The following is a 17392-nucleotide window of genomic DNA, read 5'->3' on the forward strand; positions in this document are numbered from 1 at the left end:
CAGATTGCAAATATGGACAAAGTCCCCCTTCAATTTGATGTCCCACGTAACAGAACTGTTGATAAGAAGGGGTGAAAACTGTGACTGTGAAGACAAGTGGACATGAAAAGAGCCATTATACAGTTGTTCTAGCTTGTTGTGCCGACAGAACCAAGCTGCCGCCTATGTTGATTTTCAAGCGCAAAACAATGTCAAAAGAAGACATTCCTCGAGGAGTGATTGTCCACGTTCATGACAAGGGTTGGATGGATCAGGATGGGATGAAGATCTGGTTTGAGAAAGTTTGGAGCAGCAGACCAGATGGGCTCTTATGCAAACGTGTCCTATTGGTGCTTGATCAGTTCAGGGCACACATAACAAAAAACACAAAGAAGATTGCTGCAGAGCAAAAAACAAAACTTGCCGTCATACCTGGAGGCTTGATATGCTAGCTCCAACCAATTGATGTCAGCATTAACAAACCCTTGAAAGCTGCCATGAGAGACGAATGGAACCAATGCATGAAGTCTTCTGGGGACAATTTGACACCAGCAGGAAGAGTGAAGAAACCAACTATAGGAGAAGTTTTTACCTGGGTGAAAAGATCCTGGGATAATATCAAGATTGAGATCGTTGTCAAGTCATTTAAGAAGTGTGGCATTTTGAATGCCATAGATGGAACTGAGGACGAGGCAATATATGAAGACAGTGATTCGTCATCAGACACAAATGAGGACAAGCTAATGGATGGGAGTTTTGACAGTGATGAGGAGTTGTATGAATTTTATGATGAATAAAACTTGATTTCAATAATTTTATGTAATACATTTTTTTTCAAATTTCGGGCCCCAAAATTAAGGAGCGTCTTATACATGGGGAAATACGGTAAGTGTTTAAAAGATAACTGTTCTGCAGCATCATTAACTTTTGCCCCTGGTAGACATAACCTGGTCCTATTCCCCTTATTGTTTTTGAAAAATATATTTCCCATTTTCCCTGACAGTAAAGTCACTGATAATAGCTACTTCTTGTTGGATCAGTGTCTTCTGACTTTGGCATTTCACATGTGGTGTCTGATATATGAGCATAGGTTTCTAACATTGAGTTAAGCAGTTAAGTGCTTAATTGGCCCCTCATTTTAATTCCATTGAGGGCACTAACTCTTTTCTTCAAGCTCTCATATGCACATATCAGAACATGGAATTCCTGCTTAATCTCCTCACATTCTTTACATTGAAGACACCCAAAGACATCCTCTTTGGGTGTCTTCTTGTCTTGCTACAGATGACTCTACAAATATGCTGTAAGTAGCACATGCTATAAAATTGATTTGTTGAACTTCCCTTGGCAGTTCTAGTAGTAGTAATGGCAAATGATGCAAGAAAGCAAGCTTATATAGGATCAGCCAAAAAAAATTCACCCATCCATACCTTCCACAATTTGTCTAGTTCTCCCTTGAATTTATTCAGCCCACCCACTTCCACAACAACAGATGGAAGCCTGTTCCAACAATCAACCACCCACTGGCTGAAGGCAAACTTCTGCACATCTGTCCTGCAACCATCCTTCCTCACCTTCATTTTATGCCTCCTCGTATGTAGTCTTGGCAAGTGGAAGAATGCCATTAACATTCAGCTTACTCAATCTGGCCAAGGCTTTAAACATCTCAATTAGATCTCCCCATAAGTGCCTGGTCTTGAGACACTGCAGTTTGCAGAACTGAAGTCTTTCTAGGTAAGAGCACCCTTTTGTTCCCTTCACAATCTAATTGCCTTTCTCTGCATCCATTTCAGCAGACCTACATCCTTCCTAAAGTGGGGCCTTTAGACCTATAGAGTACTCAAGATGCGGCCTAACCATGGCCTTATACAAAGGCATAATCACCTCCCTATCCCTGCTAGCAAAGTCTCTGTATATTATTGATGAGCTGTCCTGGCAGCATGTGTGCACTGCCCAGAGAATTTCATTTCTGAATGCACAATTTTCCATTCTGAGTGTAGTACCACACAGTTGTTAAGTTACTCCGGGGTTACTGTTACCCATGTGCAGTACCTTGCATTTGGCAATGTTAAACTTCAGCCCATTGATCCAGTTTTCCTAGATCTTGTTGCAGTAACTCACCCTGATGACTGTCATTAATCACCCTTCAAACCTTTGTATCATTTGCAAACTTAGACATTAAGCTTGATTTACTTCATCACTATCATTGATAAATATTGAACACAACAATGGACCCAGCACTAAACCCTAGGGAACTTCACTAATAACATTAGTCTGTGAAGAGAAGTGCTCATTGATAACCACTCTGTCTTCCACTTAACCATCCATTTATCCATAGCAGTAACTTGCCCTTAATGCCACATTGCTCTAGTTTGTACAGCAGTCTTTTATGTGCAATAGTATCAAAAGCCTTCCTGAAATCTAAGTATGTAATGTCAAAATTATTTTTTGAATCCAGTTTCTTGGTCACTGCATCATAATAACCTATCAGATTGGTTAGACATGACAGACTGCCCCTTGACAAATCCATGCTGTGATTGCAGTATAATTATGCACATCCTGTCCAAATGGCCTTGCATTACTTCTTTAATCAGCGATTCCATTATTTCCCCTGGAACAGACATTATGCTAACAGGTCTGTAATTACTCATGTCACCTTTTGATTCCCCTTTATGAATTGGGGATATATTTTGCACTTCTTCAGTTGATAGGGAACTCCCCTGAATCGAAGGATGCTCTTATAATTATGGCTAAAGATTTGTTTACCTCCTTTACTGCCTCCCTGAATATTATTAGATAGATTCCATCTGCCCCATGTACCTTTTTTATGTTCATCCTCAACAATTTCTCTTCCACTTTCCTTTCAGTTATCACAAAGTCATTTAGCTCCTCATTACAGTTTGATAAACTTCTGGCATCCCTACACTAAAGAATTCATTTGTGAATGTAGATGCATAATACCTGTTTAATTTGTCTGCAACTTGAGCAGGGTCAACAACAGTTAATCCTTAAACATCAAGTGGCCCAATGTGATTTCAACCCCTTCCTTCTACTGTATTATAAGCATAGAAGTCTTTGCTGTTTTTCTTTGCATTCTTTGCCAAAGACTTCTCATAATCAGGCTTAGCTTGCCTAACCTCCTTTGTAACTTGATTACCGCCTAATTTATATCTACCATAGGCTTCTGTTATTACCTGATAATTTATATGCATCCCATGCACTTTTCTTCTTTGGCACATGTTTTAGTAGTTAATCTGACATCCATTTAGGTCTAAATCTAGAACAGCATTTCTTTGTTGGTATACAAAGCCTAGCAGCTTCTTTGATAAATTTTCTGAATATTTCCCATTAGAATTTGCTCCCACTGCACACAATTTAAAAACTGAGACCTCTGTAATCATCCTTATGAAAGAAAGTCTTTCCCTTTACCCTTGACAGTAGTTATGTCTTTAATTTAATTCCACATCACTGCCACCCAGTGGGTCTTTTACCTGCAGATTCTTAATGCATGAAGAATCACTGTGTTAATAACCAGATCAAGAGTATTGCTTCCTTTTGTTGCCTCCTCTAACATGCTGCTGTGGAAAATAGTTGTCCAAGAAATCTACAAAAGCCTTGTTAGTGTGTGAGTTACCAACCCACAAATTCCAGTCGAATCCCCATTATGAGACATTCTGATTTGCTCTCATCACAGTCATTAGGCCTATAACACACTCCTACTCTCACTTTTGTTTTCCCAGTGTTTATATTACACCAAACTGACTCAATATTGCATTCAATACTCAAATCATCTGGATATACTGCCTTAGATTTAATATTCTTCTTAACTAAGAGCATAACCCCTCCACCTCTCATCTCCTGTCTGTCCTTCCTGTATACATTGTACTCCCCATATTCAAATTCATCATCATTTATGTCTGAGTGACACCACCTGTCCACTATTCTTACAATGTCTGCATTCGACAACTTAATCAGTACTTCAAATTCATCAAATTTATTTACAATGCTCCTAGCATCTCCTCCACTTTCTGAACCATAGCATTCCTACCTCTCAGGGCTCTTTACTTTGCTGCTCTAGTCTGAGACATGATTTTAGTTTAAATTTAAATTAAAAATGCTTCACTAAACTAAGAAATACATAAATGCAATAATAATGCTACACTTTCCCCAGGTTATGTAACAATAGTAATTACTATGCTGTAAAATCATGTTATAACACCTTATAGCATAGTAAATACTACTGCCACAAAGTGATGACAAACATAATTTTACATTATAAAGTAACTTTTGTCATTACTAAACTTAAGAGGTTAGAATAATTGAATTTCGCCTACTCTACAGAGTTAGTATTAATATTACAATGGCCAAAGGGGTTCAAAGAAGTGAAATTTTACACGTTAGTAAAATTTCCAAATCATTTCTATTATCCAGTGCCAGAAGCCTTGAATATTGTCAAACTGTCCACTAACTTGGAAGGTAAGTTATTCCAAGTAGATACAACATATTGCCCAAAAGTAATCATCACGAGATCATCTTCTGTTACTTCCTAACATTCTGTATTTGTGTCCTGATTTTCCTCTTTTTTTTTTTTTTTTTTTTTACAAAAGTTAAATTTGTCATAATAGGTGTAGTGGCCAGTGAATGCCTTCACAACGAGTTGCCATGATATTGCACTACTTTGAATAAGTAACGCTTTACCTAAGGAGAAGACTAATGTTACTTATTTTCAGATGGATACCACCACCAAGACGGCATCGTTTCAGGGCTATTTTGTATATGTGTGGGATAATAACTCGACTGTCCACTTGTCCCTATTAGACTTAGAAAAGCAAAAAAAGTATAGGGAAAGTAATAGTAGGAGTGGAAGAGGAAAAGAAACGGTGTAGAAGAATGAAAGGGACAGTAACTCCTTCAACTCACACCACTCAAAAACTCAAACTCCTTGAATAGGCAATGCTTCCCCAGTGGGGAAGACTGTTGTTACCTATTCTTGGAAACTCCGGACATCATCAGGCTCCCCCTGGTGCCGTTTCAGGGCTATTTGGCCCTTATTCAGTGGGTGGGTAGGTACCCGAGTGATGCAATGATGGAAAAACAGTTATGAAGTATAACTCCACAATATGAGAGATGCCTGATGGTGTATCATGTATTTAGACTCTAAAGCGTTTAGGGCCTAAGCCTCAAGCTATTTGAGAGTCTAGACTATGTATAAATACATAGCTATATCTGAATAAATCAGAATATTAGTAAAACGGCATCGTTTTAAGTTATATCTCATATTGTGAATACTTTCACAATGAGTTGCCATGATATTGCACTGCTTCGAATAAGTAACGCTTCACCTAAGGAGAAGTGGGTAGGTACTCGAGTGATCACTCGTGTACCTACCCACAGAGTTTCCAAGAATAGGTAACAACAGCCTTCTCCACTGGGGAAGCGTTGCCTATTCGAGGAGTTTGAGTTTTTGTATATAAAGGTCTGCGTACCTTTTGAAGGAGTTACTGTCCCTTTCATTCTTCTAAACCGTTTCTTTTCCTCTTCCGCTCCTACTATTACTTTCACTCTATCTTTTTGCTTTTCTAAGTCTAATAGGGACAACTGGATAGTAGAGTTATTCCAGAAAAATACAAAATAGCCCGGAAACGGTGCTGTCTGGGTGGTGGTATCCATCTGAAAATAAGTAACATTAGTCTTCTCCTTAGGTGAAGCGTTACTTATTCGAAGTAGTGCAATATCATGGCAACTCGTTGTGAAGGTATTCAAAATATGAGATATAACTTACAACCGTTTTACTAATATTTTGATTTATTCAGATATAGCTATGTATTTCTGATGCACTTGCACTATATTTATACATAGTCTAGACTCTCTCATAGCTTGAGGCTTATGCCCTAAACGCTTTAGGTGTAGAGGTTATTGAAATATGTCCTCTGGTTTTTCATTCACTTGTATTAATGATGAGAAGGTACCCTGGTGCACAGAATCTTGCTTTATATAATTTTTATCATTTTTATTTTTGAAATTAAGTATATAATAAAAAAACACTTATACTACATGAATAATTTTTTAATATTAGTTTATTAAGTATTTATAAGCTACTATTAAATTGCATTAAATTTGATAAAAGATAACATTTCAAGATTGTTGCCATATCCTATCATCAGACCAGTAAACTCAATAAACAAGCTGAAAACAGCTCCTCACTTCTTGGCAGAAACACTAAGGCTACAGTTTAGCATATGAAAAATACTGTTGCTGAGTTTCCTTCCTTCACAAGAAAATCTCTCATTGTTTGTTTATGAAACAATACATGTGAGTCATTTTCTCATTGATGTGAATACATGTGCTACACATGCACCAGTTCGGCAGAGAATAGGTGATGCTGGTGGATATATAACCCCAATATTTTACTGTTTTTAGCAAATGTGTGTAATCACTTGATCCTCATTACTTTTGACACAAGCTGCATAAAAATATGTTTATTATAATTATTATAAATGTTTCCGCTGCTTATAATTCAATTAATTTTACACTGTATTTCCGAAATTCTTCAGAAATATACTCAGTAAACAAATTTTTGTTTGTTGGGTATATTTGATACTTAATAATTTATTATAGGATGTGATTGAATTATTGGAAAAGCGTGTCAAGTCTCGGTTTTCTCATCGTCAGCTTTACCTGTTTAATCAATTAACATTTGAGAAATACATTGAGATGTCAGTGACACTCCTCAGCCTTTCTGAAGACTTTCCAGATGGAGATTTGAGAGAAGAATGGAATGCACATATCAAGGTAGATTTTATATATATATATATATATATAGTAGGAATATATAACAGTTAAGAAGCAAAATAAGCAGAAAAAGGGAAATAACAAAAGTTATAATATGTCTAATGCTCCAAAATGTGCAGTGCAGCAGTAGAGAAAGCAAAAGGATAAAATAATGTGTGGTTTGTAGGATAAATAAAGTGTCAGTGAAAATGGAAATGAAAAGTACACAAGGTAGTAGTAGTGGCATATGATGCAAGAAAGCAAGTGTATGAGCTTATGCAGCATCAGCCAAAAAAAAATCACACCATTCTCTCCAAATGCCTATCCAGTTCCTCCTTAAATTTATTTAACCTATCAACTTCCACAACGACAGATGGAAGTTTGTTCCAGCAATTATCCACCCGCTGGCTAAAGGCAAATTTCTGCACATCTATTCTACATCTGTCTTTTCTTAATTTGAATTTATGCCCCCTTAGGTTCGTAATCTGAACAAGTGGAAGGATCCCATCAGAATTCAGCGTGCTCAACCCATTCAAGGCCTTATACACCTCAATCAGATCACTGCGCAGGTGCCTAGTCTCCAGCCACTGCAATTTGCAGAACTTAAGCCTCTCTTGGTAAGAGGATCACTTCATTCCCCTCACCAATCTTGTTGCTCTTCTCTGTACACGCACAAGCAGATCCACATCCTTCCTAAAATGAGGCCTCCAGACCTGTACACAGTACTCAAGGCGTGGCTTGACCATTGCCTTATACAGAGGGACAATCACCTCCTTTTCCCTGCTAGCAAAATTTCTGTATATCATTGACAAAACCCCATGACCTGCCCTGGCAGCCTGTCTGCATTCTCAGAAAACTCCATATCTGACTGCACAATTACTTCCAGGTCTTTTTCATTTTCTACCATCTTAAGTGTAGTACCACACAGTTGGTATGTTTCTCTGGGTTTATTTCTACCCATATGCAGTACTTTGCATTTGTCAAGGTTAAACTTCAGTTGCCACTTCTTAGCCCATCTGCCCAAATTTTCTAGATCCTGTTGCAGTAGCACACTGCCATTACTGTCATTAACAACCCTGCCAACCTTTGTATCATCTGCAAACTTCGACACTAAGGCTGATATACCTTCATCAATATCATTGATAAATATACAAAACAACAGTGGACCCAACACCAAACCCTGTGGGACTCCACTAATAACATTAGTCTATGAAGAGCAGCACCCATTGATTACCACGTGCCAGAACTAAGAGAAGTTTAAGGGATAGTAGAAAGTGAAGTAGTGGTTAAACAGGTGAAAGAGAACAACCTAGTGTATAAATGAACTGGGACTGAGGGAAAAAAAAAAAAAGAAAAAAAAAGGAATATACAAGTAAATAAATAACACTATATTCGGATATGGGAGGGCAATTTTAGCAAGAGGTCGAATCAGGGATGGCAAATATGCAGAATCTGAATATAGTAGATGAAAATATGATACACAGCCAGGAAATTCATCAGGGGACTACTCCTGACCATGTATCAGGCACTGTGTTTCCAAAGTTGTCTGTAGTATTAGAAAAAGGTGGGCAAATATGCGGCCTTTTATTGTAATACTATTAGACAAGGTAGTCCTTACGCAGTGTAAAAAATGTAAATTAAAATAAATACAAATATATACAAATTTACGTCTACTGTATTCAGATTCTGAATACAGTAGACGTAAATACCCTGATTCAACATCTTGTTAAAATTGCCCTCCCATATCTGAATATAGTGTTATTTATTTATTTACTTGTATATTCCTTTTTTTTTTTCCTTTTTTTTTTACTTAGTCCCTGTTCAATTTTATACTAAGTTTTACAAATTCTTTCACCTGTTTAACCACTACTTCACTTCCACTTTCTACTATCCCTTAAACTTCTCTTAGTTCTGGCACCTTGTGTACTTTTCATTTCCATTTTCATGGACATGTTATTTATTCTACAAACCACACATTAATTATATCCTTTTGCTTCCTCTACTACTGCTATGCACGTTTTGGAGCATTAGACGTAATATAACTTTTGTTATTTTCCGTTTTCTGCTTATGTTGCTTCTCAACTGTTATGTATTTCTACTGTATATATATATAAATATAGTTATTATAGTAAAAGTATAATATATATACTATATAGGTACTGAATATGTATATAAACATAACAGTATACAGTCGGCCATAAGGCCAAAATAACTTATAAAGACTAAGATAGCCTGTGTAGGTCTGCATTGCCATATCCTGGAAATAAACATTAATAAACATAATTAGTATTAATATATAAATATATAATATAGAATACAATAATGATTATGTAGCTAATTATTTATATATAGATACATTGAAAGGAACTTTTTCAAGGGCTAACCCCTTTCAATATATCCCACCAATAATTAGCAGAGCTATCTGTTTCTGATTGCTATCTGCCTGTTTAACTAGGTTCAATTAATAAACATAAACATAAAGGCTATTTGGTTTAAATTTAAATTTAACAGCAAACAGGCAAGATAACAGCTAGCCCGACAGATAACTTCGAGACGAATATATAGAATATTATATAGAAAATAGAGGGCTAACCATAATTTTCAATTTCAGTTGTGGTAATATTATTTGATTTATATTTATGCAAAAGAAAGCTACTGCTGACATAAGGAGAAAGGAAGTAGGGATAAAAAATTGAACTATTATTATAATTATCCCTACTTCCTTTCTCCTTATGTCAGCAGTAGCTTTCTTTTGCATAAATATAAATCAAATTTTATTTTATATATTTTACAGTATATCCTCATTAATTTGATATTATCAGATTATTTGAAATATGAGGTAGTTCGAAGTCACTACTGTTTCCCAACTAATGATAACAAGGTTTTTTACACATTTTAGTTTATAACATCATTACACTGGTCAACACTTAAAATGTTATTAAAACAAAAAATGCCCAGTCTTGACTAATTTCATGCTGCTGAACACGGAAATCACATTAAAATTTGTCAATTGGCTCATGTTTTTGAATTACAGTTGGGGGTCTCATATTAGCCATAGAAAAGGTCTATGTCTTGGACTTTGGGTAAAACGTAGGCGACTAGGACAAGAACTGGGCTCCACGCACGTACTGCACGATCTGTTCATCAAAACTAAATGTGTGGGTGAATCGAAAGGGATATTTTATACCTTTTGCAGTCCCCATGATATGGAGGGAGCCAACAAATCACGTCAGAGATAGTTACTTCTGTATGGTGCCTCCTATTAGAAGAGGGATGACAATGAAGAAAAGGTGGACAAAAGGTTTATACTAAGTATTGTTATTTTCTCTGCGATAGGATAGTCATGCCAAGGATATGCACTAGGAGAAGAGGAGTTGGCCTCATCGAAAATCATTAACACCTGGAATGAAGAACATAGCATTTGAACCTCTGGTAGATTCAAATAAAGTTTTCCTTCCACCACTCCACACGAAACTAGGGCTAGGGCTCATGAAAAACTTCATGAATGCTTTGGAAGTGAATGGTCTTGCATTCACATACTTGCAAGAGAAATTCCCAAGACTTAGTACAGAGAAGATTAAGGCAGGCATTTTCATTGATCCACAAATAAGGCATTTTTCAAAGATGAACAATTCGAATGTGTCTTTAGTGATAGCGAGAGATCAGCATGGAAAGCCTTTCAAAATGTTTCAACTGGCTTTCTAGGAAATGTTAAAGGTGGCAATTACAGACAGCTTGTGGAAGATCTCATTACATTCTTATGAATGTATGATGACCTTTGCTGCCGCTTGGTGTCCCAGCTCCAACACTTACCAAGAACACCTAATCCTTATGGAGGAGAAAGACTACAAAGTATTTGCACAAGGGACTTGGGGGTGATTGTGCAGGCAGATATGAAGTTCTCTGAGCAGTGCAGACGGGCTGCAAGAGTAGCTCATGGAGTATTGTCAATGATATACAGGAATTTTTCCAGCAGGGATAAGAAGGTGATTATTCCATTGTATAAGGCAATGGTCAGGCCACACCTAGAGTACTGTATACAGGTCTGGAGGCCTCATTTCAAGAAGGATGTAGAGCTGCTGGAACGAGTACAGAGAAGGGCAACAAGATTAGTGAATGGAACAAAGGGGTGCTCTTATGAAGAAAGGCTTAAGTTTTGCAAATTACAGTGTCTGGAGACTAGGCACCAGCGAGGTGATCTGATAGAGGTGTATAAAGCCTTGAATGGTTTAAGCATGCTCAATGCTGATGGGATTCTTCCTCTAGCTCAGAAAAATCACCTGAGAGGGCATAAATTCAAATTGAGGAAAGACAGATGTAGGATAGACGTGCGGAAATTTGCCTTTAGCCAGCGGGTGGTTGGTTGGTGGAACAGACTGCCATCCCTTGTGGTGGAGGTTGATAGCCTAAATAAGTTTAAGGCTCAGCTGGACAGGTATTTTGAACGAACAGAGGGGTGAAGTGGAAGTGGGTTTTTTTTTTTGGCTGATGCTGCATAAGCTTGCTTTCTTGCATCAAATGCCTCTACTAATGCTAATGCTAATATGCTCAGGACCTCTTCATCAGGAGATGGGACCTATCTGCAACCTTAGAAGTGTCAAAACTGCTACTTAAACAACCTACCACTACTTACAAACCTATTGTGACCACAATTATTCCGCACTCCACTTTAAAATCTCGTCCTTTATCTAAACCTTGGTTTTCCAATAAATGTGCTAATTCTGTTGAAGAGAAGAATGTTGCATATCGTAATTGGCTGGTTTCCAATTCTTCAGTTTTATTTTCTGCCTACACCAAAGCTTGCAACAATTGTAAAAAAAAAAAAAAAAGTGCAGCCATTATCAACCCACTGCAGGATGGAAGCCTCCTCAACAATTCATGCTGAGGGAAATGGACCATAATCTGCCACGCTAGTCCAGTGTGGGTTGGCAGATCGACCGTATTCAGGTCTCAGGGGCTTGAACCCTGGTCTACTCAAAGAGCGTGTGCTACTGCACTCCCGCTCCTGACCACTCGGCTACGGAGGCCTTGTAAAGCAGTTATTTATCAGTCCAAACTAGATTTTGAACAGGCTACGAGTAGAAAATTTGCTTCTTGCCCTAATGGTAGCCCAGCATTCTGGTCTCTTGCCAAAGGTATTGGCCGCAACTTTTGCCCATCTCTGCTCCCACCTCTGTCAAAACCAGATGGTTCTATTGTCACTTCAGCCAAGGATAAAGCTGACCTGCTAGCATCCCATTTTTCTTCCAACTCATGTATTAATGATCTTGGGAAAACACCTCCCACCATTCCCAACATGTTTCATTCAGTGCCTCCTGTGGTCTGACCTTGTAGTTCTAGCATACGGGAGAACCGATATGAATAAGTTGTATTAGCCCAATTACGTATAGGTCACACGCAACTAACACATTTTTATCTGCTTGCGGCCACTGACCCCCCCCCTGTGGTGCACAAAGTGCAACACTCAGCTCACTGTCCAACATCAACTTATTGATTGCCCCAAGTACAATACTGAGCGACAAGCTATGTTTACCTCATTTTCCACGACAAACGCCTCTTTCAGCATTTCTGACCTCCTAGCAGACATGGCACATGTGCCCAAAATTGTTGGTTTCCTCAGATAAAACTGTACAATGCAGTATAAATTTGAATAACATCTATACAGATATAACTATGTATTTAACATCACCATAGTTAGGCACATTATGGCCTTTGCTGCTCTTGCACCGTAAAACCTACATTCAAACAATCCTGTGGTCTTCCATCAAAAGGATGTTGGAAGGATTTTGACGAATCTTGATGCTAAGAAAGCTCCAGGTCCTGATGGTATTTCTCCACTTGTTCTCAAAACCTGTGCTCCTGAATTTACTCGTGTTCTTTGCCACCTTTTTTCACTTTTTTATTCCAAAGGTGTTTTTTCTTCTGCTTGGAAATTTGCTCATATCGAGTCAGTACTATAGGTTCTAATACCTCTCGTGTTTGGGGGACTTTGTCTCATGAGTGACCCATAGCACTGCATGCTGGGAAAAGGCCACTCTTCTATCCACCACCATACAACAACCTACCCTGGACGGGAAGACAACAGTAATGATCCTCAGCGCTGAGCCACCAAAAACTTGATGACCGACTGCTAGCCGCAATCTCAACAGCCTGAACTGCAAGGACGGGAATTGTCCCAGGAGTGACCCACAACCCTAACCATCGAAAACCATTGCCGACAACCAACCTATAAATAGAACTACTACAGACTTGACCTCAACGCAGCTCTACTGCAAACACCATAGGCAATCCTATACCTGTGCTCTCTTGCATGTTACTTTCTTTCCACTTCCCCGGGCTTGGGGATGGTTTCACTGTCTCCTCTCCTCCTTGTCCCTCTATTCCCTCCTGGTGGGACATGGCCTGCCCTGTTGACCACAGGGGTCACCTCTATTGACCCCTTACTTCCTGTTTCCTCCCCCAGCCTTCAGTATCTCCCCTACTCTTCACTTTTACAGCATAAGCCCCACAGTCTAAATTAAAACTTACAAATTCCATTGTACAAGTATTCCTCTCAGTCTCTAATCCTTTAAGCCTCAATCCTACTGCTTTTTTTTAAGGTCCAATCTCAGGAAACTAGATGGCAGGACCTACCAGAGTATTTATTTAAAATACTGGTGTACCTGGTCTGCCTCCACAGGGCCAAATGTGGGCAACAGTGAGCTCCAATAGGGGTCCAATGGCTAAATGACTAGACGGACAATGGTACACGACAGTACACTTAACAATATCCATACACTTTTAAATCTCTGGCCTTTACAGTGTACTATAAGACACAACAATGTATACTACGCAGAGATGGGGAAACTCCAGGTGCCGTCAGACCCTAAACACACTTTACTTTTTACGAAAAACTGGGGTGCAACATGTCATTGAAGGTGCATTTCTTGCACTCACGCCTGGATTTCTTCCCACCAAACTGTGGTGCCATCTGCAATAAACATGGTGAGCACTTCCATCAAGACATTGCAGTGATGGAACAAAGATACAAAAGCAAATGGGGTGCCATCATGTTAGCCGATTATTGTTGGATGGTGAAAAGGGATGCTCCTGAAGCTGGCTACAATTGAAAGGTGAAAATGTCCTGTGTTTGATACAGGTATGTTTGTAACTACATCTTACTGCCATATAAATAAAAAATACCTTGTATAAATTTAAAAAACTACTTTTTTCTGAAACAAGAGCCAATCTGCCATTTTAAGCACTATTTACATGTTTAGCACCCCAAAATCTATAAAGTAAACTTCTTTCATGCCCGTAACAAGATATTACCCAAAATTTGTTATTCAGTGTTATCTGAAATAAATCATTGATTTATTTATATGCTAAGCTGAATGTGACCAAAAACAGGGAAATATTAATTAACCTTGTGTAAAAATAATTGCAATAACTAGTAAGTTCAAAGCATGAAAATGCCAAAAAAAAATAAAAATACTGATAAAGCCAAGAAGTTAACACAATATAAAATGATTAAAGGCAATTCTTAAGAAAATGCAAACTAACAGCTGCAGCTATTTTTTGTTTATATTTGTTAGATTAGTATCAGTAGTGGTAATTGATGCAAGGAAGCAAGCTTCTACAGTGAATCAACAAAAAAAACCCCTTCCCACTTGCCCATCCCCTCTGATAATTTATCTTCTACTTCCTTAAATTTATTCAACCTACCCACTTCCTCCACAACTCCAGGTGAAAGTATGTTTCAACAATCAACTCTCCGCTGGCTGAAAGCAAATTTCTGCACATCTGTTCTACAACCATCCTTCCTCAGTTTATATCACCTCGTGTGCTGTCCGAGCAAGAATAAAGATGTCATCTGCATTTAGCTTACTTAGTCGGTGCCTAGTTTACAGAGCTCAAGTCTTTCTTGGTAAGAGAACCATTTTGTTCCCCTCACTAATCTTTTTGCTACTGTTCTGCACCTGTTCAACAGAACCACATCCTTCCTAAAATGAAGTTCCAGACTTAAGATGTGGCATACCCTGATTGCTGTCATTAACTACCCTGCCAACCTTTATAAACTGAGACATTAAGCCTGATATTCATTCAGTATCATTAATAAATATTGAAAACAACAATGGGTGCAGTACTGAATGATGGGGGATTCCTGATAATGTTAGTCCAAGAAGAGTAGTGTCCTTCAATAATCTCTCTCTCTCCACTCAACTATCTCTTTATCCATATCAGTAACTTGTTCCTAACGTCCATACTGCTCCAACTTGTGCAGCAAGTCTTTTATGTGGAACGATATCAAATTCTTTTCTGAAAAATGAGTATATGACATCAGAATTATTTTTGCATTTGAGTTTTACAGATTTTGTCATGGTATCCATTCAGATTGGTCAGACAAGATCACCCCTTAACAAATCCATGCTGTGTTTGTCATATAATTGCATTCCTCTGGAGATGGTCCTTTGTTATTTCTTTAACACTTTTGCTGACTACTTTTCCAATGACCTTTTTTGATCTGGATTTGAATCAGTCTGAATTGAGAAGGGCAGAGATATTTTTGGGCTTTCTTCTCACTATGGCTGAATTAATCAGCCTCCGGTGAAGGTTGCTTGACAAAAATGTCCTGTGTTTATTCTGTCAAATTGGAAGAAAATTCTAACTATGATGGTTTTCCCTCCATGTGGATTAAAAATCTGAAGCCACATGTTTGCTGTGAATATGTTAAACCAGTGACTCCGTATCAACTAATAAAAAATATTCAATATAATACATAACATAGCAATATCCTGTCCTGTAACATTGCATAAATACTGTTATCCTAAAATATTTACCAAAAAAAAAAAAAAAAATTCTATTTTTATGATTTTTGTGACTAAATCATAAAATCATTAGGGCTTCCATATTAATTTATCTTATAATGTTTTTTATTATTTCATTCATTATCGTTATTTATATTTTTGAATTTCATATAAAATTCCATGTAACCCATAGGTTGGAAAACACTGCACTAACACTTTGTTACTTGAGCAATCTTGGTTCTAATCCAAACAGCCTTACCAGGCCTCTGAAAATAATAAGATTGTAATCTAAGTAATATGTCATGGAAAAATATCTTTATTAGACCTTCACCTCCACTTTTTAATATTTTTTATTGTCTTTGCAGAATATATTTGAAGAAGAATCAGTTCAAAAGATATTTAAAAAGCTTTTTTTTTTAACCAAAGATTTCAGAACTTTAAAAAACTTTTTGGTAAGTACTATGGTTTTATAGATTTACATCAATTTTACATATTTATTGCAGTTTCAGCAAAGACTTGATTGAATACTTTTCTTTTGTGTAGAAGTATTCATGTGTATGTGTGGACATTATTAGAGCTTCCATAGCTGAGTGGTCAGGAGTGAGAGTGCAATAGCACATGCTCTTTGAGTAGACTGGTGTGCAAGCCCCTGACTGCTAAATATGGTTGATCTGCCAACCTGCACAGGACCAGTGTGGCAGATTGTGGTCCATTCCCTCAGCATGACTTGTTGAGGAGGCCTCCTCAGTGGATTGAAAATGGCTGCAGATTTATTTTTTTATATACAAATATTGGACAAAACATTAGTTACGTTGTATTTAGAGCATATAACAGATTGAACACATGTATCTCCTATGCTTGTTTGCTTACAGAAATGAAATTAGAGTATAGGGTTAACCTGTTTTCTCTATTTTACAGGTATACTAGCATCACACAAACAGGTTTACCAAACAAACCCTTGCTACTGTATAAGTAAGAGTTTGTTTTCACCACAAAAGATGGGATACAAAAAAGATATTAATGAATGGCAAAAAGGAGTGATAACATTTGGAAGGTCTAAAAGACATCCTGTTAAAGAAGTAACTGAATTTGTTGGTGTTCCAGAAAGAACAGTAATAAGAATTTTTATGGTATGGTGCAATTCGAAATAATTAGTGGCAGAATTGCAGTCAAAAAATCTGTGCTAAATGATCGATAACAAATATTAACATCTGGTAAATGAAAAAAAAAAAAAAAAAGAGATTTCAAACAAGACAAGACCAAGTTGTAACCAAGGATCTCATCAGACAAATTTTGGTAAAACACTAAAGAGAATTGCATAACGTGGATATCTGAAGTAGGATCTTACGAAAAAGACTAATGTTAACTGCTGTGCATAAAAAAGCCTGGCTAATATGGCTTGATATATTCACTGCCTTTATGCATATAAGTGTAAAATGGCACTAGGAGTGATGTGTCGCAGTGCATATCTGCATTCAAAATGCTGTGCTGTAAACATAAATGCACATGAAATAATAACTGCTCATTATTGGCACACTGATTGAATGCTTGAATTTTGTTTATAGACTTGGCACACAGTTTTATTTGTATTTTGCTTGTGTTGTATAAGCTTTTTATAAAATTAAGATTTGTTCTAATTTACAGCTAGGCACAAAAATAAGTGTTCGCCTTTAGCAATGAATTCGAAACCTAATTTTCACCCATTATGTATAAATTTTTGTAATGCTGAAGATGTCAGAATGTTGATTTTTTTTTTTTTTTTTTTTTTTTAAATTCCAACAAGTGCAGCAAATTGAATGAGTTCTCTCACTTTTAGGTTGCAGCAAACATGTTAAAAGGCAAAAAAAAAAATAATA

The 17392-nt window shown here is 37.3% G+C and overlaps 1 protein-coding gene across 1 annotated transcript in view; it reads left to right on the forward strand.

Moving 5' to 3' along the window:
• Positions 1-17392, forward strand: part of Orc4 (origin recognition complex subunit 4) — a 181814-nt gene that overhangs the window by 93006 nt on the left and 71416 nt on the right. The window contains exons 7-8 of the mRNA XM_090388705.1: positions 6598-6771; positions 15902-15988. Coding sequence (XP_090244831.1) covers positions 6598-6771; positions 15902-15988 — 261 coding nt within the window. The remainder of the gene's footprint in view (positions 1-6597; positions 6772-15901; positions 15989-17392) is intronic.

Source organism: Mastigoproctus giganteus, chromosome 14 (genome assembly GCF_048544385.1).
Source record: "Mastigoproctus giganteus isolate SK-2022 chromosome 14, ASM4854438v1, whole genome shotgun sequence".
Lineage (NCBI taxonomy): Eukaryota > Metazoa > Arthropoda > Arachnida > Uropygi > Thelyphonidae > Mastigoproctus > Mastigoproctus giganteus.